The sequence below is a fragment of the Schistocerca cancellata genome, chromosome 1 (genome assembly GCF_023864275.1).
Source record: "Schistocerca cancellata isolate TAMUIC-IGC-003103 chromosome 1, iqSchCanc2.1, whole genome shotgun sequence".
Lineage (NCBI taxonomy): Eukaryota > Metazoa > Arthropoda > Insecta > Orthoptera > Acrididae > Schistocerca > Schistocerca cancellata.
The window spans coordinates 1118134643-1118160377 of record NC_064626.1 but is presented as its reverse complement, the minus strand read 5'-3'; the positions used below and the strand labels follow the sequence as shown (position 1 = coordinate 1118160377).

The window sequence follows — 25735 nt, the reverse complement described above, 5'->3', positions numbered from 1 at the left end:
AACGGAGAGTACTTTGTGCTCCAGTGTCACAACCCTCATTTTCCTGTTCCAGACACAAATGGTTTGTAGGAAGAATGATTGGTTGTAGGGAATAATGATTGCTGTTAATCTTGTGTGTGGACTCAGAACTCTCTAATTTTATCTTCATGGTCCTTTTGTGAGTTATACATAGAAGGAAGCAATATATTGTTTGACTCCTCTAGGAAGACACTATTGGAATGACCACAACGTGACGCAGAATGCCTGGCTTGCAACATCTGCCACTGGAACTGATGAGCATTTCTGTGATGTCCCCACACCCACCAAGTGAACCTGTGACAAAATTTGCTGCTGCTCTTTGGATCTTCTCAGTTCCCTCTTATCAGTCCTGTCTGGTACAGATCCCAGATGGACAGCAATATTCAAGTATCAGTTGAACAAGTGTGTTGAAGTTATTTTCTTTTTTTGGTAGACTACATTCACTGGGGATTCTTCCAATGAATCTGTCTGGCATCTGCCTTATTCACGAATAATTTTATTTGGTCGTTACACTTCAGATCACTCAGTATGCATACTCTTAGATATTTTATGGAAGTAACTGCTTCCAGTGATTGTTCTACAATTTTGTAATTGTACAATAAAGGGTCTTTCTGTCTATGTATTCACAATATGTTACATTTGTTTATGTTGAGGGTCAATTGCCACTCCCTGCACCAATTGTCGATCCTCTGCAAGTCTTTCTGCATATCACTGCAGCTTTGTAGTATTGTGACGTTTCTGTGTACAATGGCATAATCTGCAAAAAACCTTCTGGACGTTATCTACTAGGTAATTTAGATATGTTGTGAAAAGTAGTGATCCTATAACACTCCCTTGGGGCATGCCCGAAGTTACTTTTACCTCTTAAGACTTCTCTCCTTTGGGAGTGACACGCTGTGTTCCATGTGCTAGAAACTCTTCAGCCCACACACAAATTTGGACTGATATTCCATATGCTCGCATTTTGTTCATTAGGCGACAGTGTGGAAATGTATTGAACACCTTCAAGGAACATAGTATTTACCTGAGTACCTGTATCTACTGTTTTCTGGGCCTTGTGGGCGAACAGAGCGAGCTGGGTTTCACACAGTCATTGTTTTTGGATCCCATGTTGATTCCTACAAATTTTCAGGCTTCGCAACTGTTGTAATTTGTGAGCATGAAATAGGTTCCAAAATTCTACAGCAGTCCAATGTGAGATATACAGGCCATAATTTTGTGCACTATTCAAGACCCTTCTTGAAAAATGTGACAATTCTTTGATGCTTCTGGATGTAGCCTGTCAACCAAACCCTTCTATTTGTATAGTTGTGCCACAAATTTCTTTTTTCCTTATTTGGGTCAGTACATCTGCGTTAAGTAAACTGTCAAACCTTCAGCATTCTTCTGCAGCAGCACATTTCAAAAACTTCTATTCTCTTCTTATCATACAAGTTTCACTTCAGTGCAAGCCTATATTCCAGAAAAATACTTTCATTCCTAACATTTAAATTTATTTTTAATGTTAATAATTTTATTTTATAGAAACATATTTCATACTGTTGCTAATCTCCATACTTGCAATTTTTCCGATAGCGAAAAACACTTCTGCTGGATTTGGGGCTCCAGTAAAGGTGGCTTGGAGCTGCCAACCTGTAATGCTACTGACATTTCTTTATTCACAAAATGTATTTCCCATTAACAGATATGTTCTCGGTGATTGTATACTCAGATGTGATTGATTTCAGAGTTACTAAACTCCATCATTGGGCCCCATACCAGATTCCTTTGAATCACTGATATCACAATTTGTTGCTCAGAAGCTCACTTGTATCTAACATCCAGCATGTAGATGTGCTGATAAGTCAGTGCAGTGATGCCACAATACAGGTCAAGTTGGATAATGCTGAGAGAGGCAGAGAGAGAGAGAGAGAGAGAGAGAGAGAAATGCAAATGTGTTTACATCCCATTAACAAAATTGAAGTATCTTTCTTATATGATGATGTTTTTCTCTCACTGAATAGATAATCTTCAATTTGTACAAAAATAAAACTGCAAGAGGCATTCAATAAGTAATGCAGCCCTTTTCTTCTTCTTCTCTCTCTCTCTCTCTCTCTCTCTCTCTCTCTCTCTCTCTCCCTGTTTTTGAAAAATGCTGAATTTGTTGTGAGAGATTGTGGAATACTCTGCTACAGCTCCTATAGTTTCATGAAGTTTTGGTGCCGGATGCCCGTCCTGCCACCACCCCGTACCCCCCGAGACGGAATTAGTGTACCCCAACTGTCTGCGTCTAGTGTAATCCATGGAATAGTGTGAATGTATTCAGATGTCTGTGAGCCGTGTATCTCAGGCGGGACGTGGGGATCAGCCTGGTATTAACCTAGTGGGATGTGGAAAACCACATCCAGGCTGGCCAGGACTGCGGCCTCCATCGTTAATCCGCCGGGTGGATTCGATCCAGGGCCGGCGCACCTACCCGAGTCCAGAAAGCAGCACATTAGCTCTCTCGGCTAACCTGGCGGGTATGACAGCACTATACATAGCATTCAAAATGGCATCATCTGTAATAGAGGTGCATTCCAAGCAGAGAGCTGTCACTGAGCTTTTTTTGGCAGAAAACCAGAGCATTGGAGATATTCATAGGCACTTCCACAATGCTTACAGGAACCTGGCAGTGAACAAAAGCATGGTGAGTTGTTCGGTAAAGCATCTGTTATTGAACAAGGATGCACCAACCTATCTCATCTATGTGCCTACCAACCACACACAGCCTCAGGAAGTTGAAGAACTGACTTCAGTGTGTTCGTTGGCAGAAAAACGCAAATGAACATCTCCTCCTCCATGGCCATGCAAGGCATCACATGAGTCTGCATTCCTGAGAGGAGCTCACAAAACTTCATTGGATTATTGTTCCTCATCCACCCTATAGGCCAGATTTCACAGCTTCTGACTTCCATCTGTTTGGTCCAATGAAGGATGCACTCCACAGGAAGCAGTACTTAGATAATGAGAAGGTTACTGACGTAGCAAGACATTGCCTCTGATGTTGACCAGTGGAGTGGTACCTTGCAGGTATACAGGCCCTCCCAGAAAGGTAATGTAAGGCCATCACACTGTTCGGATATTATGTTGAAAATGGGCTTTTGGAGCCAAAAAAGAGTGCAGAATAATATGATGTATTGGAATCTTGAATAACACCAACCTGCCCTTCAGAAATAAAAAGTGTTGCATTAATTACTGAACAATCCTTGTCTGTTCTCAACTGTTTCTCATAATAACCAAAGACAATTAATTAAAAAGAAGTACTAATTAAATCATAGGGAGTTGAATATGTGACATTATTGAAGAGCTGCAAGAAATCAATACTTTCTTTTCTCTGTTACAAAATAAATCTGTTTTGTGTTACTTCTCTTATACATTTTCAGTATATGTGAAAAAATTGTTTTAGTGAAAACGGTAGTCTGAGGTGTCTGCTGCAGAACCTGTTTTGCCTAATGCCAGCAGAAGTTCTCAGAGTGTCTGATATAAAGCCAAAACCACCGAAGGCCTTTATGTTTAGTGCGGAACCATCACTTCAGTTTTCAGAACCATGTGACGGGCAGTATTTACAGCATCTGGCATGTTGGGTATGTTTTCAATTTTTTCTATAATTCCAGATAAAAGAATGCAGCATTTTATTAAATCTGTCTTGAAGCTTTGTTCTTTTATTATCTTTTACTCCAGAAGTATCCTATTAACTGGAGTTTTGCATTAATTCTGTAATTCCTTCAAATTATTAGTCACCGTTAATGTCCCAGTTGTAACATAAGTTTATTAAGGAATACATTGAATAAATCTTCCCACAGCTACTGTGAGGACTTTTTTAGTTATAGACATGAGTAGTTTTGAGACATTTAATCTTATTATCAAATTATGGTCAAAAATTTAACAGTGTGATACAGTGCACAGCCAGGTGTGTGTGTGTGTGTGTGTGTGTGTGTGTGTGTGTGTGTAGACAGTTTTCCGCTAGGTATGCAATATCATGGAAAATAATTTTAAAAAATCCATCATAACATTTCCATCAGTTCAGCTGCTCCCAGTGACTTCCACCAGATTCATTAACAACGTGCATATTCTTAGTGTGGTTATCTCATTACAACTGAACTGAATTGCATGTATTTTACAGAACATTTTCTAGACATTATTGATGAAGTTCAAAGTTGTCTTATTCAAGGCACTGTATCAACATCTGCAATGTTGGAAGCTCTTTGACATACTTGTCATGTAAACGCGTCTACTGGCGAGCTCCAGTCACCGCGTGCCACCCATGGAGCACCTCAAACAGAATAATAATACCACTCCAATAGATATATGTACTCACATAATACCACATGCGAAATGTAGACCTGTGTGCTGTTCTAATATTAAAAACTCCACAGTTAAATTAATTAAAGGAGACAACAAGGGTACAGAAAACTTTGCACTTTTTGTCTTAAAAGGGGAAATTCCCCAATTTAATTATATGAAATTATGTACCCTCACAGTGTGTGTGTGTGTGTGTGTGTGTGTGTGTGTGTGTGTGTGTGTGTGTCTACTCCATGTAATAAAATGAACTGCATCCCTACTTGAAGCATGCATGGGAAACGCTGAATTTATTGTCTATATCCCACAAAACGTGACTGAGGGAGTTCAGATGTATGCTTCAAGAAGATATGCAGTTCATTTTTATGCATGGAGTTTTGGTGATGGTCAGACGTACAAGAAAAACTTGTCTGATTGTTGCTTATCCTACAATTTAATAATTAGCCATCCACTTAATGATCTACTTAACATCATGTAATAATGAGGTTGAATATCTATAAGCATGTCATGTAAATAGACAAACTAAAGAGTGTTAACAATGCTTGTGGAAGGATTATTCAGTGTATTCCTGTTCCACTTCAGCCACAGATCATCAAAAAAGTCAGGGTGAACTAAGCCTTGTGCAAGCTTTTTAATTTTAATCTTTATTCAAATTTTAAAATACTTTGTTTTGGGGGCAGACAAAAAAATCAGCATTACTTGTGGCACTATCGATGTTTGAAAAGAGACATAAAGTCTTGAAAGATATCAATGAACATGGTCAATTAATATTCACAAATTGCAGATAGTAGTGGTCTTGTTGTGATCAACACTGTACGTAGACATCAATTCCAGTTTAAATATGATCTGAGGATGGTTGCTAGTAACCAGAGCTAGAAATCATTGTATCATAATTACAGTTTATCGTGATCAATACCATTAAAATTTATAATAGAGCATGGTGCTCTTACACAGTGAAAGAATGGCTGGATAGTACTTTATTATTTATCCATCCATTACGTGACACTTTTACATGGGACAATTCAATTAATGTATTCATTATTGGTTTTTCCCCCACAAATCTGATGGTGATATCTGTCCAAATGTGTAATTTAGTTGATGATTTTCTGAACAGTTCTCTTATTATGTAACTAAGTTTTGTTGAGCTGCTTTTTCTGGTAGAGCTTTCCTTGGTAAGCACTGTTGTCTGTTTGTTTGTTAGGTATTCGTGTGCTGTTGCAGGTGTACTTTTCTACTTTAAGGCGGCTGCCTGCTATGGTGCGCCAGTGGTGGGGAGAGGTGGAGCCCCGTGTTGCTAACATGGTTGACAAAGTGACGTCTTGTTACGTATCGCCGTTGCTTTGTATACAGGAGATGCAGGCTGTTCAGCAGCAGGATGTCAAATACAACAACATGCAGGTAGTTAAAAACAGTTTAAATTGGCTTGCAGTATCCCATTGTATCGGGCAGCACTGTAGGACTGTGGAGGTTATAATTTTGGTATATTTGTCTGCGAGACAGTTTTACTAATCTATTTTATTTGTTGTATCTCACTAACATATTTTATTTGCTATAATGTTTTTCAGGGTTAACACATTCATCATCAGCCCTTAAATTCTAGAATTTTGCACAAAATATTTGCTTTGTTCATACATTAATTAATAGTAAATTATAGTTATGATACATAAAACAAATTGTACAAAAGAGCACCCATGATTGAAATATATGATGACTAGTAGCAACAAACAGAGCTTATCTCTTTGAGGATGTCCATGTTGAAATTGGCACCAGTGATAACAAGGCAGTGGCAGCAACAATGACTACCGAAGTACAAAGGATGACTAAAATGAGTCGAAAGATTTACATGCTCAGTAGGTAATGGGCAGTCGTATCGTATTTCACAGAGAAACTCAATACATTCACCTCTGTGCTGGAGCATGTAGAGGAATTGTGGATCAAGTTCAGAAAAATAGTTGACCATTTATTGGATATATACACAGTAGAAAAGTTTGTGTTGGAAAGGAGTTTGTATGCTCAGTAAATAAGCTTATAAATAAATAGCAGTTCATCAGATTACCCTCAATTAGGAATGTGTGGTGTACTCAGTGACTGTGATATGATGCACAAATGATAGAGCACAGCAATCAGTCATCCTTTTTTTTGTAGGTTTTATTGGTTAAATCTGGATTTTGGCTATTGCATAGCCATTATCAATGCACTATTTCATAGTATCAATGCATGTCAGTCCACTGTTGTTCAGGTATCTGTCACAGTTCTTTCGTGCATGATAATGGCTAGGCACTAGCCGAAATCTGGATTTGCCCTATAAAACCTGCAAAAAGGGTCGACTGATTGCTGTGCTCTGTCATTTGTAAACAGCAATTACTAGACAGTTGGGTTACATATAAATGTGAATTACATATAGATCTTAAATTAAACACATGTCTGTCAAAAGTGAAATTCATGAAGACTTCGACAATTACTACAGAAGGATATTATCTAAATAACTCTAAAACCCAAAGAAATTCTGTTCATATGTGAAGGCACCATAATTAATGTCCAGGTACTTGTACATGACAGGAAGTGCAATTGAGGGCATCAAAGCAAAAACAGGGACACTGGATTCCAAAAACAGAGACAATGAACTCCATTTTGCTTTACAAAGGAAGATACAAAAGCATCCCCAGTTCAGTTCTCGCTCCACTGCAAAGATGAGTGATAGGTAGAAGTTTCACTGGTACAGAAGAATTGGTGCTGCACAGTTTCACAATTTTTACTGAAATAAGCTCTTGCTGTGGTCTTCTTCTTGGGAACACCATTGTAGAAATTGGCCCAGAAACAGCTAATTAAAACAGCTGTACAATTTGTGTGTTTATTAATATGTAAAAGCCAACTTCAGAATTTTCCTTTGTGCAAGCAAGGTGTGAGCAAGATTAATGTACTGATTTGAAATTCTAGATTCGCGTATTTTACCATCTGTGTTGCTTCTGCATAATCTTTCATTGATTGTATCAGTACCCATTTGTATTCTGGTATATTTTAAAATTTTGAATATTCACAATTGCCACGATAAACTCATACTGTTATCATCAATTGTAGGCTTAAAGTTACTTGTGCACTTTTAAAATTTTTGAGAGCAGCAGGCTTATCTTTGTTCAGAACAGTCATTCTCTAATTTCATTGTATAATTATGTAAGAAATAGATTAGTTTTGAGAATTTTCAGATGCAAAGAATAGCCCACCCAAATTTCATAGTACTCAAAACTGATCCAAACATCAATCAAAAACAAAAACAGTAAAAATCCAGGCAAATCTGTATACACAATTTCAACAGAGCAATGTACAATGCAAGTGTGGTTGTGAAGTGAAAAATTCATTATTTATTTATATCCCCCCCCCCCCCCATCCCCCGCCAGTCGTGTCACAGATTCCAGTGGTACTGCCTAGACTGAGGATAGTATACAGACTTAAAGAGTTTTCACACCAATGAAGAACATTTAATGGTTTTATTGAATTTTCAGTGTTAGACAAAGTGCACATTATGTACCAAGTAGATATTGCTTGCCACATTAATATAAAGACATGCAATGACAGTGTGTCAAAGAATCGGTATAGTGAGTAAACTTATAGACTAAATTAAGTTGTGCAGCAAATTTGAGCTTGCCTTAAGGGGCCATGATGAAATAGGAAAATCCAAAAACCCAATAATTTTTTGAGGGCTAATTGGCCTAATGTCAGAACTGAATGCATCTTGAAGGAGCACATTGAAAAATTGGGTTTTCTTAGGTCGGTCCAGAACAATTCAAAATGAACTCCTTTAACCAATTATGAGATACGCCTGAATCTCTGACTGTGCAAATTTGTTGTAACTGATCATAATAATTTGGCGTTTGCTACTGGGGAAAATAAATGAAATATTTATTTTCTTTGTACAGCCAAACTGTCAAACTGCAGATGTTGGTATAGTAACTGTCTCAGCAAGCTAGACAAAAGAAAAGTAAATGAAACACCTGGGAAACTGATAGCTCAACATTACGACAGTGCTCCTGTTATAAGTGGCCACATAACTGGAGCTTAAGTTAGAATTGAAGAGAAGTGTAAAAATAATTGAAAAGATAGCAAGAGTAAGATTTCTTCTTCTGGTTTCATTTTTTTTAATAGGGTCGTACCTCAATGTGACATTCTGTTTGATGAATTACTGCAAAGGAATATTGATGCAGATAAAAACTGTTGAATGTGTATCTCACTTGGCAATATTTGTTCAGCATGTTAGGCCTGTACTTGACATTGACTATAACTGGGAACAAGAGGAACCAAGTGCAAAATGGGGACTTTTCATGGAATCGAGAATGGTTTCTGCGTGAGACATCTGTGACCCCATCTTGACTCAAAATAGTGGCCGATTAAGATTTAATGATCTCTTGTCAGTTGCAGAGCTCTTTGAATTGTAGCTGTTTTTGGAACATCATATTGTTTTCCCAGAAAAATAATTGAAAATAGCTGTTAATTTGTTTAAACTAGTGTTCAGAGTTAATTCATGAACTGAATGTATTGTACAGTCAAAAGGATTTAGTGAAAGCATCAGGTGCTTTGACCTTCTTAGGTTTTCTGCATGAGAAGCGGTAACATTTGTCAAGTATCTGGGTGTGACTATTCAAAATGATCTCAAATGGAACGTTCAGATTACACAAGTAACGGGTAAGGCGAACTTTAGATTGTGGTTTATTGGTAGAATCCTGAAGCGATGCAGTCCTTCAACAAAGGAAATTGCTTAAAATACTTTAGTTCATCCAGTCTTGGAATATTGTTCGTCTGTATGGGACCCTTACCAGTTGGATCTGATTCAAGAGATTGAGAAGGTCCAAAGAAGAGCGGCATCCATCGCAAGAGCATTACAAATCTCATAGAAAGTGTGAAGTGGGACATACTTGCAGATAGACGCACTAAACGAAAGGGGCTGCTCGCTAAGTTCCAAAATCCAACCTTTGCCGAGCATGTAGAGCATATATTATTACCATCAACTTTCATATCGCGCAATGACCACAATTCAAATATAAGGGAAATTAGAGCTCGTATTGAGGCTTTCGAACAGTTATTTTTCCCTCACGCAATCCGTGAGTGGAACAGAGGGGGGGAAATATGACTTTGCCACGAATAGTGCCCCTCCGCCACACACCACTTGATGCGTAGCAGAATATATTTGTAGATGTAGAGAACAACTTGGCAAAAGATTTCCCTAAAAGTGTTAAACTTCTACAGATGATGTGATCTTCCCAGTGGTGACTGGTGAGGCAGAACACTGCTTCACAATGCTAAAGCAGATGAAAATATTCATGCAAAATGCTATGACAGAGAACAGACATTGTGCACTTGCGATTTGTTCTTTTGAAAAAGAAACATTGATCATAAAAATTTCAATGAAACAGTCATAGATCATTTTGCAGTGCAGAAAGGTGTTAGGAAGCAATTCTTTTGTTATAAATACCCATTTAGCATACTAAATGAAGTCTATAAAAAGGGTGATTACATGTTTATCCACCAGTCACATTCTCCGACACTTTAGCACAGCAGTCCTTGCTAAAAATGACACATTTTGAAGATATCTTTAATGCGGTAGTACATAAACCATATGTTTGTGTAATACACGACTATAAATATGAAAACCAACAAATATGGTATGTTATAAATGAAAATAATCAGTTTTTGAAAATGTGATGTAATTACATGGATAAAAAATCTACTTATCAAGCAGTGGCAGAAGAACACACATATAAAAGGTATTACAGTTTGCAAGCTTTTGGAGCCCTTGGCTCTTTCTTCTGGGAGAAGGGTTGAAGGGGAAGGAAGAGGGGTGAAGGAAAATGACTGGTGAGGTTTAGGAAAAGGGGTGGAGTTCAGAGAAGCTACCCAGAACCCTGGGTCAGGAGAGGCTTACCGGACGGGATGAGAAGGAAAGATTTATTGTTGGGGAATGTACCGAATGAGATTTGAAAACCTGAGAGCTTAAAGGTGGAATATACAGTAAAAGGCAAGACAGAGATTAGCTAAAACATTGTGGATAAGTTAATAAAAGCAAAAAGCAAAGTGCATTGTATGTGGTGGATGGGGATGGCAAAACGTAGACAGGTCAAAAAATGAAAGCTTTAGAAAACTGAAAGGGAGTCAAGAAATGAATAGTTAATGTGAAGAAATGTTAAGACTGAAGGAATTAACGTAATTAAGGCCAGATGAATGGCAAGAACCAGACATGTTGTAGCCCCAGTTCCCACCTGCGGTGTTCTGAGAAACTGGTGTTTGGGGAAAGAATCCAAATGGCACTTGTGCTGAAACAGGCACCAAGATCACAACTGTCATGTTGTCGCTGCCCTATGACTTGTACCCCTGGTACCGCCCCTGCTGCAAGACTTGCTCGATGCACCCTCCTACCACCACCTATACCAACTCTGTGACTGGCAATACGTATCTTATCAAACGGAGGGCCACCTGTGAAGTGACACATCATACACTAGCTGTAGTGATGTTCAGTTAATTATGGACACCACAAAATCTTGAAGAAGATCCCATCACAGGGGTCAAAATGTCAATCTCATTGAAGAAATACGATTCAGCCTAACAACCAAGAAGATTTTATCTTCAGTAACAACAGCCACGAATGTCTGCAGACTTACATTAATTTACCGTTCTCACATTCACATGGAGAATCCACATTTTTCAATAACAAGATGTGGTGTACAAAGACAATCAGGTAAGTAAACTCCATTCGGCTATAAATAAAATACTGCAATAATGTTACAAAAAATGGTAGTCATAACTAAAGATGGAAAGAATATGGTACAGCTTTCGGATGACCCCACACCGAGGACTACTGCCACCACATTAGTATAGGAAACCAATGTCTTTTCTCCTGTCACGATCCTGCTCCATAGATCACCTCCTTCTGCTTCATAATGGGAAGTTAAGTCGAGCAAAATAGTCATTTGGTGAGTTTTGTACTTCTCAGAAAGTTTGGACACCATGGTAAGCAAAAAACTTGTGGTACCTCAGTTGTTTAGTGTCATACTCAAATAAAACATTGAGAAATCCATGGAAATTTACCAGGTCTTTGAGGTACTGTGAAATGGCAGTTTTCACTATCTTTTCATCAATTTTCTGCAACATTTGGGTGGTGGCTACAGTTGCATATCCACTTCTGCCAACATCATTCATCCCACTTCTGTCATCATCATTCATCCAGTCTTCATGTTCCATAGATTCTGTAAAACCAGAAAACTTTAAGGGGTGTGGAAAAGTCATGGTATATGTCAGCAGAAGGCAGGCAAATATAGAAATGTAATATGTATATTATAGTGCTTAATACTATTTGTCATTGTGTCAGCTTTATTAATCCTAGAAAATTCGAAAGAAAGCTGCTGCTTTGAAAAAGATACTCCTTCCTCAGTTATATTAAACAGCTGCTTTTTTATCTCCTATGGTTGCTTAATATTTACTTGAGTATTTTTTTGAAGAAAATAGTTACCTACATCTGTAAATAAAAGAGTCTTGTTTACTGCTTGTCATGCAGCTTTCAAACGATGACTGCTACTTGCTATGTAGCAAACAGAACTTCTCAGTCCTCAACATGAACATTCATCTCCACTGTTAAGCAAATGATAGCATTGACATACACCACCTTCACTTATCACATTTAGTCAGTATGCAGCATAAATTCCACGAAGAATTCCAACTGTTTTGTGATACTCTGCCACAAAAAATTCTATTCAGATTTCAAATTTGGCAGGATTATCAACTGCATTGCTCATTTTGAATAGCTATTATAAGCAAATGAGAAGCAGTATGGCTTTATCGCTATCACAGCTGTTAGCTCACTGACCCACTGCATGAGTCAATGTAGTGACTATTGAGTTGACTCAACTACTTCCCCTGCTACATGAAAATTGAGGTTACTTTCCAGATAGTTCTCATAGTAGCCTCTGATCCTTCTCACTGATGTCACTTTGTACCTGTTGCTGGGTAGACATATAGTCTGTCTGTTACTAATCTGTTATTTTGCAATTGGACGCAAAATTTGAAAATAAAATTTATTGGTTATAGTAGCTAGTGGACACTGTTACACTACCAGTGTAAGAAGTAATAGATGTGTTGTGCCACTTAAAACATATAATTTTGATAATGATGAAAGTGACAGTGCCCTAAAGTTTGAGATTGTGTAATGAAATAATTCATCTTGTCAGCTAAGAATATTTTATTTGTGAGACCTGAAATGAAAAACTTATGCACCAGGCACAAATCTCTGTTTGCTCACATGTGTACCTCTCAAGTATCAGTATATGCTTTAGGAGAAAATACAATTTTCAAAGTATTTTGTGCTTCATGACACATTACAGTAGATGGTTTCCTTATCACAAGTTAGAAGACTACCAGTAAACCCCACTCCTATTCTTTAAAGAATGGAAGTCCCTTGTATAAAATAGCTTCAGACATCTGATTACTTTATAAATGATTTCACGTGTTAAATATTTGAAGCTAAGGATGTAAGCAACAAAAAGTTTAGAAAAATTTGAAATAATATTTAAAGTTTGTCAGAAGTCACTAAGTGCTCTCATCCCCAAATGACAGATAATTTAAATTCCCTTTTAAGCCAAAGCTAGTTTTGCACAAATCACATTGTGCATAACATCAATTCTCCTTAACTATGTAATGTACAATGATATAATTTTGGCAGATTCATGCAGTGGTATATGTTGTTACTATCCGCAGAATGTGTTGCAAATAGAGTTAGTAGTAAAGAAGTAATAAATTAAAATATCATGGCTGATGTTGAAGTTTTACAGAACGAAGAGTTGAAGTTTTACAGAATGAAGAGTGAAAATGTAGTACATGCTAAACTGTTTTCCTTTAATTATTTTTGTGCTGTGTCAGTAAAAAAGAGTCTCTTATTACATGCAAAGCTTGTTGTGGAAGTAGCTAAGTGCTCTCATAGTGTATGATTGTAGTCTGGGTAATTCGCCCACCACGAGATTCACTGCCTCAAGACATATACATACAATGGTGGTTTCAAAAGTTCTCGGAATCACCATGAGAGGTCAGCGCTAGCTCAACAAGTTGTTCATATGATATTCATTGGACTATTGTTTGTAGACATGTGCCATGTCAGTGCCCTTGGAAGAGAGTTGTGGCAGTGACATGGCTCTGTTGTTGTTCCAAGTGGACAAATGAATTTAAATGTGGTCAGGAGAGCTTAGATGATAATCCGTGCAGTGGTCAGCGAAGATGTGTCACTACTCCAGAAATCATAGCAAAAGTTTACAAAATGATCATTGAGGATCGCCAATTGAAAGTGCATGAAATTGCTGATGCTTGCCAGATGTCATGTGAAAGGGTATATCACATTTTAACTGAAGAATTAGAAATGAAAAAATTATCTGCAAGATGGGTGTCGTTACTCGTGTAGCTGGATCAAAAACGCATGAGAATGGACATATTAGAACAATGTTTGGCCTGTTTTAGGAGAATTGAACAAGATTTTTGCACCGCTTTGTGACCACAGATGAAACTCGGGTGCACTACTATACCCCAGAGACAAAATGACAGTCAGAGCAGTGGAAACATGCTGATTCTCCACCACCAAATGCCCGCATCTCGTGGTCGTGCGGCAGCGTTCTCGCTTCCCACGCCCGGGATCCCGGGTTCGATTCCCGGCGGGGTCAGGGATTTTCTCTGCATCGTGATGGCTGGGTGTTGTGTGATGTCCTTAGGTTAGTTAGGTTTAAGTAGTTCTAAGTTCTAGGGGACTGATGATCATAGATGTTAAGTCCCTTAGTGCTCAGAGCCATTTGAACCATTTTTTTTCCACCACCAAAGAAAGCAAAGACTATTCCTTTGGCGGGAAAGGTCATGTCATCAGTGTTCTGGGATGTGAAGGGGATTCTGTTTGTAGATTATCTCCCCACTGGGCAAACAATTACTGTAGAATACTATGCTAACCTCCTGGACAAATTGCAACAAAAGATACGTGAAAAAGAGCAAGGTTTAGCAAGAAAGAAAGTCATCTTCCATGAAGACAGTGCGCGCCCGCACACATGTGCCATCACCATGGCAAATTTACACGAACTAAGGTATGAATTGTTGCCACACCCACCTTATTCACCTGATAGGGCTCTATCAGACTTCCATCTCTTCCCATAACTGAAAATTTTTCTGGGTGGACAAAGATTCACTTCAAACAAAGAATTGATAGATGGAGTTGACAACTATTTTGCTGGAAGTACTTTTTTTCTACTCCATTCTGAGAACTTTTCAAACTACCCTAGTAATTTTGAACTGTGAAACTTGTCTTACTGTATTGAATTTTTAACATTATCTCTTAATGAATAAATGGTAGTAGCATTTTAAATTTGGTTGGTTAAAAACTTTTTGTTCCCCCTGGAAGTCATTAGGTGGCCTATTTTAACCGGGTTAGCCATTTAGTAATATAGATGAGTCTCATGTTTGTTAATTATATCTTACAGTAACTTTCCAGTGGAATCCAATCCTTATCAACTGACACATGGTGTAGTACTGTTGCATTTATCACTTTCAGGAGATAGTGCTGATAACACCTTCAGAATACTAATTCCAATTTACCATTTGATATTTAAGTGAAAAAATTAATTACCTTTGTTTGCCATGTAGATTTTGGTCGGTATCATTACTCAAACAACAAACAGATTTACAGCATACTTTATAAGGGATATTGTACAGAGACGAGATTAAGTATATGTCTAATTACAGTTGTTTCATGAGGTCCCTTATTATCTTGCAGGTGAAAGTACATGCAAGTGTTCGTGAAGTAGTTGTAATCTACTCACTTGATGAAGCACGTGTTGAACTGGTGGTGAAACTGGCTCCAAATCATCCACTGGGGCTTGTGAAGGTGGAGAGTGGTCAACGTTTTGTTGGATCAGGGCAATGGCGGAACTGGATGTTGCAGCTCACAATCTTCCTCACACATCAGGTTTGTACAGATAAAATCACTACATCAGATCAGTAATTCATCTGCCTAGTGTCTCTTCAATATGAAAATGTTTTTTTTTTTCTTTCCTGTGTTTACTCAGTGTATTTATTATTTTTATTGTTTATTGATTACCACTCATCTCACAAGGTCATTAGTGACGTACATTTGACTGAAGATGGCTGCAGTAGACTGCAGAAATCGGTCAAAGTGTGTCACTAGCTTTTGGTTGTAGCTGTTTAATAAAAAATATAAAAATATGAGTGCAATGATAGACCTCCAGATGTGATAGTTGACAGTTTTGCCACTTTTTATTAAAGTAATCATTTGAGATCAGTGGTGTTCATCTCAGGGATATAAACATGTCTCTTCAGTATGTCAAACATGTATAATGATAACATCTACTAACTACATAAACGTCTCTTTGCTAGAATGGTTCTTTGTGGGATGGACTGATGTTGCTAAAGAGCAACCTTGACAAACGGTTTGAAGGTGTTGAAGAATGTTACATTTGTTTTTCTGTACTGCATGGATCAAATTTCCAACTGCCGAAACTATGCTGCAAAACCTGCAAGAAGAAATTTCACTCTCCTTGTCTTGTAAGTAATTTAGCTTTTATAGTAAGAAAATAATAAAATATTGAGGGATACACCACAACTGTTTTCACAAATTTCACACACACACACACACACACACACACACACACACACACACACAGGCAGTGTGCAATGGAAATATTACTTCAACAGCACTTATTTATCAAGTATGCACATATATTTGATGGAATACTCTAAGGAAACATACTGTTGTGGGTTAGAATAAATCTGCTTTATTATGTTACTTAGCATAAACGCATTGTGCCTTGGGCATATTTGATGTAACAATGTACAATCACTACGTCACTCCCCCACTAAATGCTAATGGTATCTTTGACTGAAGTAGATTTGACACCTGGATTGCATGACAAAAGGTTTTGCTGCTGCTGAGGCATCATAGTCAGTTTTCAGTGTCTGTTGTGGCTTGTTCAAAACAGACAGTGAAGGGGCTGGTGGTTCTGTATTCTCTGTGGTTGGTGTGTCAGGCAATTTGCTCATACCAGCATAGGCAGTGCTGAATGTGGATCATGGTAGTCAGTGAAGATTGGTGTATTGGTGTCGAGGGTCCCATGACGTCTACCTCGAAACATTTTGCCACCTCTGCTGGGGACTGGACATGGTCCATCATATGGTTGCTGCAGAGGTTTGCAGACAGTATTGTGGCAAACAAAAACTTCATCGCATTTGCGTAGACTGGCAAAGACAAAAGGGCAACAACTCTGTTGATCTCTCATTGCAGCAGGATGGAGCTGCCAGACTACGTGCATAGTTTGTTGACAAATCTGATGCCTCATTAAAAGTGTCTGACATGTTGCTGAGGAACTCACTGGGCAGTCAGATCAGTTGGCCGTTAACAAAATCTGGTGCTGTAGAGTTTGTCATTATTGATGGATGTACAGAGGCCAAGGAGGATGATCAGCAGGGTTTCTGTCTATAATTGCAATTCAGGGCACCAAAGTGGTACCTTTAACTGTTGGTGCAGGTATTCCACTAAGCCATCTGTTGTTGAGTGATAAACCGTTGTTTGAATGTGCATCATGCCTAACAGGACATGAGTGCCTTGAACAGGTAGGATTCAAACTGCCTGCCCTGGCCAGTGGTACTGCAAAGTGGCACTGCAGAACAAAAAATCCATCTGCAAAAGAATGTGGTTGCGAATGTTTCAGTGGTAACCACGGGAAAGACTTCAGGCCAAAGAGTGAAGTGGTCGGTGGCAGTAAGGCAGTAAGTACATCCTTCAGAATGCAGTAAATGCGTGACTTTGTTGATATGTATGTGGTCTGATCGCTGTTTAGGTGGGACAACTGTGCCAAAGAGTGCACTTACATGGCGAATGATTTTATTTCACTGGTGACGATGATGATGTCTGGTTTGTGAGATGCTCAACTGCGTGGTCATCAGCGCCCGTACAACATCCCAATCTTTACACAGTCCATTCTAGCAACTTTCATGAATGATGATGAAATGATGAGGACAACACAAACACCCAGTCTCCGGGCAGAGAAAATCCCCAACCCTTATTTCACTGACAGGCTGTACACTGGTGCACAAATGCTTTGCAGTCTTTGTCAATATTTGGGCACCCAAAATTTCATTTAACCAAATACATTCTACTTTGGACCCCTGGATGAGACAAATTGTCCACAGATGCAAGTTAACAGTCACAAATGGTCGTGGCTTCAATGTGGAGATGTCACAATACAACAGCATGCATGGCCGTGGAACGGTGGACTAGGTTTCTTGGCCGGTAAATCATGAAGCTTGTTGTCGGATTGCTGCACCAAAGCAAGTGCTTCGTAATTGACTGCACCTTTATTGCTTCTATGTGAGAGAGGGTATCTGCTGGTATGGTGTGGACTATATGTTTCGTAAATTATCCTATACAGTCTAACTAGCATAGTTCATGCAGCAATGCTTTGTCCAGTATCTAAGGGAAAGAATACATCAGTGGCTTGCGGTCAGTAATGAGCGTAAAGTGTTAATCTTTGGTCATGTGCCAGAACTTCTTGATTAAAATATACTTGATACAACTCGCGATCATACATTGACCAGCTGTGCTGTAGTGGATATAACTGCTGGTTGAAGAATGCTACAGGCCGCCAGTGTTGGTCTATTTGTTGCTGAAGTTCACCACCTATTGTGGTTGCAGATACTTCAAGCATTAAGATACGTAGCACTTTAGGGGCAGGATGGGCTAAAGGTGCAGTCTTAGTGATAGCAGTCTTCACACTGTTGGAGGCTGCCTCGGTGTCACCTGTCCATGGCAACCTGTCATTCGGTTTTTAGTGAGCCATGTAAAAGTCCATTTGATGGGGCAAGTTTTGATGAACCTTGTAAAAGTTAATTCAATGGGACAATGAAGAATGCATGGTTGTGCATGAAACAGCAGTAGAAAATGGTGATGCCAAGACATCTTCGCAACTTCAGCAGTCACAGGCTGTGGGAAGGTGTTTATAGCTTCAACCTTGTCCTGTGGCAGGCATATTCCTTGAGCATTGATGGTGTAACCCAGGAAGCAGACTTTGGATGCCCAAAAGATGCATTTTGATGGGTTTATGAGTAGTCCATGCGAACAGAGGTGAGTAAAGATCTGGCATACATGTTCCAGGCGTTCAGATTTGGGACTGGACATCACCAAGACATCGTCCACGTCAACATAATGGAAGTCGAGATCTCATGGTACTTCATCCATAAAGCATTGAAAGGTCTGCTCAGCACTGCATTGTCCAAAAGGCATTCTGATAAACTGAAAGAGAGACAATGGAGTACAGGCTGTTTTACTTATGTCTCCTAGAACAACAGGTAGTGGGTAAAACACATGTACCAAATCGAATTTGGAAAATACACTGAAGAGCCAAAGAAACTGGTACACCTGCCTAATATTGTGCAGACCCCCCGCGAGCACATAGAAGTGCCGCAACACGACATGGCATGGACTCGACTAATGTCTGAAGTAGTGCTGGAGGGAGCTGACAACATGAATCATGTAGGGCTGGCCATAAACTGTAAGAGTACGAGGGGTGGCAATCTCTTCTGAACAGTATGTTGCAAGGCATCCCGAACATGCTCAATAATGTCCATGTCTGGGGAGTTTGGTGGCCAGCGGAAGTGTTTAAACTAAGAAGAGTGTTCCTGGAGCCATTCTGTAGCAATTCTGGATGTGTGGGGTGTCACATTGTCCTGCTGGAATTGGCCAAGTCTGTCAGAATGCACAATGGACAGGAATGGATGCAGGTCATCAGACAGGTTGCTTATGTCCGTGTCACCTGTCACAGTCGTACCTAGACATATCATGGGTCCCATATCAGTCCAACTGCACTCGGCCCACATCATTACAGAGCTTCCACAGCTTGAACAGTCCCCTTCTGACATGTGAGATCCATGGATTCATGAGGTTGCCTCCATACCCATCCACTCCATCCACTCAATACAATTTGAAATGAGACTCATCCGACCAGTTAACATGTTTCCAGTCATCAACAGTCCAATGTTGGTGTTGATGGGCCCAGGCGGGGCATAAAGCTATGTGTTGTGCAGTCATCAAAGGTACACGAGTGGGTCTTGGGCTCCAAAAGCTCATATCGATGCTGTTTCGTTTCACCCGCTGACACTTGTTGATGGCCTACCATTGAAACCTGCAGCAATTTGCAGAAGGGTTGCACCGCTGTCATGTTGAACAATCTCTTCAGTCGTTGTTGGATCTGTTCTTGCAGCATCTTTTTCCAGCCACAGCAATGTCAGAGATTTGATGTTTTACCGGATTCCTGATATTCACGGTACACTCATAAAATGGTCGTAAGGGAAAATCCCCACTTCATTGCTACTTCAGAGATGCTGAGTCCCATCGCTCGTACGCCAACTATAGCACCACGTTGAAACTCACTTAAATCATGATAACCTGCCATTGTAGCGACAGTAACCTTTTTAACAATTGCACCAGACACTTGTTACCATATTAGGCATTGCCGACCACAGCACCATCTTCTGCCTCTTGATATAGTATATCTGTATTTGAATATGCATGCCTATAGCAGTTTCTTTGGCACTTCAGTATATTTGCTTGTCATGGATCTTGAATGCAAAGTCTTCAGCATGCGGGACCAGATAGCAATCCGGTATTGTTCAAACATTAAGCTGCCAGTAATCACCCAAACGCACCATTCATTGCTCTTCTTGGGAGCTATGTGTAGTGGTGAGACCCATCTACTGCTTTATGGGAATAGATTCCTTGCAAAAACATACAGGAAAACGGTTGTTATCTAATTCCAACTTTCCTGTTGTCAGGCAACGATGTTGAGTGTGAACGGGCAGCCTCGTGTTGTCACTATAGTGTAAGCAACTGCGGGTTATCTCCGGGAACTGTTTAAGAAGTTCCTTATACAGAGAACCATCTGCGGTCATTCGCAGAGCAGTATTGTCCACACAGCGTAAACACCCATGGGTGATGAAATTAGTGGTAATGTCTAGGAGATGATGATGATGACAAAGGTCCTGTAGCAGGCCGTAAAATGGTAAGAAGCCTACCCCGATAATAGAGTGCATCGCATCTGCCACAATAAATTGCCATTCGAACTTGCTATGTAGGCCTAGGTTCAGCAACAATGTGTCACACTACCATGTGTCTGGATGGTAGAACCATTGGCAGCGAAGAGACAACAATCATCACTACCTTGGCGAGGTAGCTGGAAGATGGATACACTGATACATCAGGTCCTGTGTCCACTAGAAATTGCAGTTTCGCTACCAAATAGTGGATGGCTGCTATTTGGGAAGCCATTCATTGTCATTACTGATCTCCAGGCCTGTTTCCCATCTCACATAGAGGACTGCCAATTGTATCAGCAAAACTTCGTGGCTGAGAGCGACTGGCTGGATTTCCTCACTGATCTGTAGCACCACAATTGGTGACTGGAACGCTGTGTTTGCAGTCCAGCAACTTGCACATTAACTTCAGCAATTTGACCCCATAATGGTGCGATAGTATTATCCGACTGAGCAATAACTGCTACATCTGCGGACAGATACATTTCTATGATGTGGTCCACAGTGAGTACAAGTGTGTCAAGATATTTTCTGCACCTGGTGGTTAAGCGCAGCAGCCAGATGTTCCTGGATACCCTTGATGTGAGTGTTCCTCACTAGAGTCCATAGCTGGTGCAGTAACTGTGAGGAAACGCAGTTGCCTAACTCCTCTGTATGCAGTAACTTCTCTAGGCACTCTACTTCAGACTGTGACAGGCAAGTGATCAGGGGTGTTCTTGCTGGTCAGTGTTTGATGGTAAAGCCGAAATGTCCTGCACTTCCATACCCATGTCTTCATTTAATGCAGCAATTATATAACTGTGTTTGGTTTCATGAGTGGTAACAGCTAGCACAAACTGACTCTCGAACAGCGCCAACCACAAGACTAGGTTTTCCTGCCAGAATCATGGTGGTTTGGCCATGAAGCTGCTAACCAGTATGCTTGGAGGTGCATCAACAGTTGGTGGTGAATCTGACATAGCAAAACTAGGATTCAGGATTCGATATGTCGACAGCACACGGCGTGGTTGACGTTCGGGACAGAACTGCAGTTCAATACACAGACATCACGCAACATGGTCAGTACATACTTGCCGTTTGAAGTGGAACTGTGTGAAATGTTGATTAACTCCAGGGATTCACAGCAGCTACCACCAGATATTATGTCAGTTGGCACCTGGGATCACGTCAGGGTCACCAAAAATGTCGCCGATTAGAGTAAATCTGCTTTATTGTAACATTTAATGATGTGCAAAAACATAAAACAGTCTGAGAATACATAGCAAGAATCAATACTAGGAATAATTATGAAAACCAAAGAATAAGCGAATGTAAGCGATAATATTGTTTAGCATAAGCACTTTGTTCCTTGAACATACTTAATATAATGATGCACAGTCACTGCAGTACAATTTAATACAGATGTGGCTGTCCCATACTCATTATAGAGTGTATCATGCACCAGGAAACCTATCAAAAGCTACCCTTATTTTCCTGTATGGTCAGTAAGAGCCTACGGAATATCAGACCAGCTGTGTGGCTGGATTGAAGAGTTTTTAGCAAACAGAACACAGCATGTTGTTATCAACGGAGAGACGTCTACAGACGTTAAAGTAACCTCTGGCGTGCCACAGGGGAGTGTTATGGGACCATTGCTTTTCACAATATATATAAATGACCTAGTAGATAGTGTCGGAAGTTCCATGCGGCTTTTCGCGGATGATGCTGTAGTATACAGAGAAGTTGCAGCATTAGAAAATTGTAGCGAAATGCAGGAAGATCTGCAGCGGATAAGCACTTGGTGCAGGGAGTGGCAACTGACCCTTAACATAGACAAATGTAATGTATTGAGAATACATAGAAAGAAGGATCCTTTATTGTATGATTATATGATAGCGGAACAAACACTGGTAGCAGTTACTTCTGTAAAATATCTGGGAGTATGCGTGCGGAACGATTTGAAGTGGAATGATCATATAAAATTAATTGTTGGTAAGGCGGGTACCAGGTTGAGGTTCATTGGGAGAGTCCTTAGAAAATGTAGTCCATCAACAAAGGAGGTGGCTTACAAAACACTCGTTCGACCTATACTTGAGTATTGCTCATCAGTGTGGGATCCGCACCAGATCGGGTTGACGGAGGAGATAGAGAAGATCCAAAGAAGAGTGGCGCGTTTCGTCACAGGGTTATTTGGTAACCGTGATAGCGTTACGGAGATGTTTAACAAACTCAAGTAGCAGACTCTGCAAGAGAGGCGCTCTGCATCGCGGTGTAGCTTGCTCGCCAGGTTTCAAGAGGGTGCGTTTCTGGATGAGGTATCGAATATATTGCTTCCCCCTACTTATACCTCCCGAGGAGATCACGAATGTAAAATTAGAGAGATTAGAGCGCGCACAGAGGCTTTCAGACAGTTGTTCTTCCCGTGAACCATACGCGACTGGAACAGGAAAGGGAGGTAATGACAGTGGCACGTAAAGTGCCCTCCGCCACACACCGTTGGGTGGCTTGCGGAGTATAAATGTAGATGTAAATAATTACATTAGTATGAGAATTGGATAAGTTAACATATGTTACCAATTTTAAGTGAATTGGTGTTGAAACCAGGAACAAATTCTCTGGTTCTTCCCACAAGCCCTATAACTAGAGAAAAGTACAGATAAATAATCTTAACTAGACCAATAACCGTTCAACTTAGACCAAGCAAGTCCGGTCCAATATCCTACACCCTCACCTTTGTGTATGTCCGTTTCAAGTCTTTGAGTTTGCAATACACATCATCCACTTGATATGTAACTTTCATACATTTCTTTTTGTCTTTGTCCCGGTTTTTATAATTAATTTCTCCAAAAGTGATATTAATAAAAAAATTAAAACATCTAGTGGTTTTGTATGATAATTTGAAGTTTCTTAAGATCAAATGAAGGATACTAGTAACCAAAGGAAAGAAAGCAAAAATACTGCAATATTTATGGTTAATTAAAATTTGTTGATTGACTAATAATGACCAACAGTGAAGTAATACTTACTAAACATAGATGTGGTTTTTTACTTAATTTTCCCTTCCGCCCTATGGACACACACGCTTGCGCATATGCGCGCACCTTCACACATCCGTGTGCGCCCACACACACACACACACACACACACACACACACAAGAAGTGTTGTTTGTCCCTTTTTTTGGTATGAAGAAGTTCCATTACTGTTTTTAATCATAGAGTATCCAGTTGAAAGTAAAAAGCTTTGCAAGCAGTCAAATTTATTACTCTTCACATGATGTGTGTTGGATTATATCTCCATCAACACATGGATTTATGTCAGTTTATATGACGTGGACAATTAGCATGTGTACTGGTATGTGCACAATGCGTGGCTCTGTCCTTCAGTGGTCACAGGTTTCAATTTTAGTCATGTTTCAGTCATATACATTTCCTATAAACTCAACGTATTTTACTTGTTTGTGTCTGGTCTGTCTGTATTATTAAGGATCCTCCTGTATACTAACAGACTGTACACATTCTATTCATATCTGCTTTCTGCTATAGTTCTACTTCTATTGTAGAAGTTACAGCCATACATCACAGGAAGCCTCTGGCTGTTATAGTAACATGTTAGTCAATTTTAATATGGGAATTTTAATTGTCATTTTCACAGAGTTTTATTTGCAGTATTTGAGGCTGCTACTTATTGTTTGTTTCTTTTTCAGTACAAATGGTTCAGCACAAGCAACAAGTCAACATGCCCTATATGCAGAAATATATTCTGAGGAATGTTCAGAATTTTATTTATGTGTAATAATGTTTCATACAAATTAATGTGTTACACATGTTTGTAAAGTGCAAAAATGTAAATTTTGTGTAAATATTTGAGGGTGAAATTCTGTACAAAATTTATAATTTATTATTAAATAAATTTTTCTAAGAGTTTCACAGTGTGCTTCAGTTCTTCAATGTTGAAAAAATTAACAAAATAAAACCACTTTTACCTATCAAAAGCATCATTCTGACACAAACTCGCATGAACACAATTAGATGGAAAGATAAACATAGTAAGTACACTGGTGAAAAATGCAAAGTCATAGTCAGTCACTTGTGTGACAAAATAAATGTACTCACATAAGTGTTGTATTCCCTTAACAGTTTCTTTGGAATTACCAGTTTCAGTAAATTGTTGCATGTATTCATAGGTAGTCTTCCTAATCCTCAGGTTCAACTGTCAAATCACTATCTTGACTGTTAGTTGGTGAATGAAGCAAACCAGCTGCTGTGTCATTCACCAACTATCATTATCTAATGGCTACAGAGTTCACAAGATCCACCATGGATAAAATAGCTATTTTGACTGCCCTGAACATGGTTTGCACCACAACCGCTTCATTAGGCTTTTTTACAACAATCCAAATAACTGCAATTAACATTAAATATAGTAGGAAAGATATGGTAGACTGTAAATTATTTAGGGGTAAAGGAGACAACTAACTGAATAGCAAAAGCACTGAGTCACGACAGGCACACAAAAACTTGCCATCTTTCAGAGTCAGTCTTTTCTTGAGCTGAAGTACAAATACACAAGCACCTCTGTGCCCCTACATAGTGCCACCTGGACACACAATGCCACAATTGCAGTTTGGCAGCCCGATTGGGTAAGGTGAGGGTTGTGTAGGTGGGGCAGATAGAGGAAGAGAGAGATGGAAGGCAGAAAGAGAGTTTGGGGGTGAGTGGGGGTGAGTTACTAGTGGACGAAGGCAGTGGTTTGCTGGTTTGGAATGCAGGGAGGGAGGGTGCCAGGTGCATGGGCGGTGCCTGTGATGCATACCGTATTTACTCGAATCTAAGCCGCACTTTTTTTCCAGTTTTTGTAATCCAAAAAACCGCCTGCGGCTTAGAATCGAGTGCAGAGAACGCGGAAGTTCTGCAAAATGTTGGTAGGTGCCGCCACAACCAACTTCTGCCGTCGAATACATAGCGCTACACAAGCATGCTTTGCAGGCACAAAGATAAATACTGTCGCCAAAACCTCTGCGTCAGTAAAAAAAAAAAAAAAAAAAAAAAAAAAAAAAAAAAAAAAAAAAAAAACGTGGCGGAAGACGAGCTTTTTTTCTCCGCCCCGAGTTTCGACCACTGCATTTCCTACATTATCCAACGAAGTAAATACAAATTCCGTATTGTAAATCTTCGGATGTAGCAGCATTTCAATGAACAACGAAAATCGTACTGGCAAGACTGTTTGGGATGTTAGTCAATATGGCCATTCTACGTTCTGAATTTTTTCCCACCTGTGAGAAGAGATGGTTGCTACTAGGAACTTTTATG

At 39.6% G+C, this 25735-nt stretch overlaps 1 protein-coding gene across 1 annotated transcript in view; it reads left to right on the top strand.

Annotated features, from left to right (window-relative positions):
* Positions 1-24352, top strand: part of LOC126092275 (E3 ubiquitin-protein ligase listerin) — a 156564-nt gene extending 132212 nt beyond the window's left edge. The window contains exons 19-23 of the mRNA XM_049907795.1: positions 3446-3623; positions 5560-5736; positions 15119-15310; positions 15739-15906; positions 24130-24352. Coding sequence (XP_049763752.1) covers positions 3446-3623; positions 5560-5736; positions 15119-15310; positions 15739-15906; positions 24130-24189 — 775 coding nt within the window. The 3' untranslated portion in view covers positions 24190-24352. The remainder of the gene's footprint in view (positions 1-3445; positions 3624-5559; positions 5737-15118; positions 15311-15738; positions 15907-24129) is intronic.
* Positions 24353-25735: the final 1383 nt, after the last annotated feature.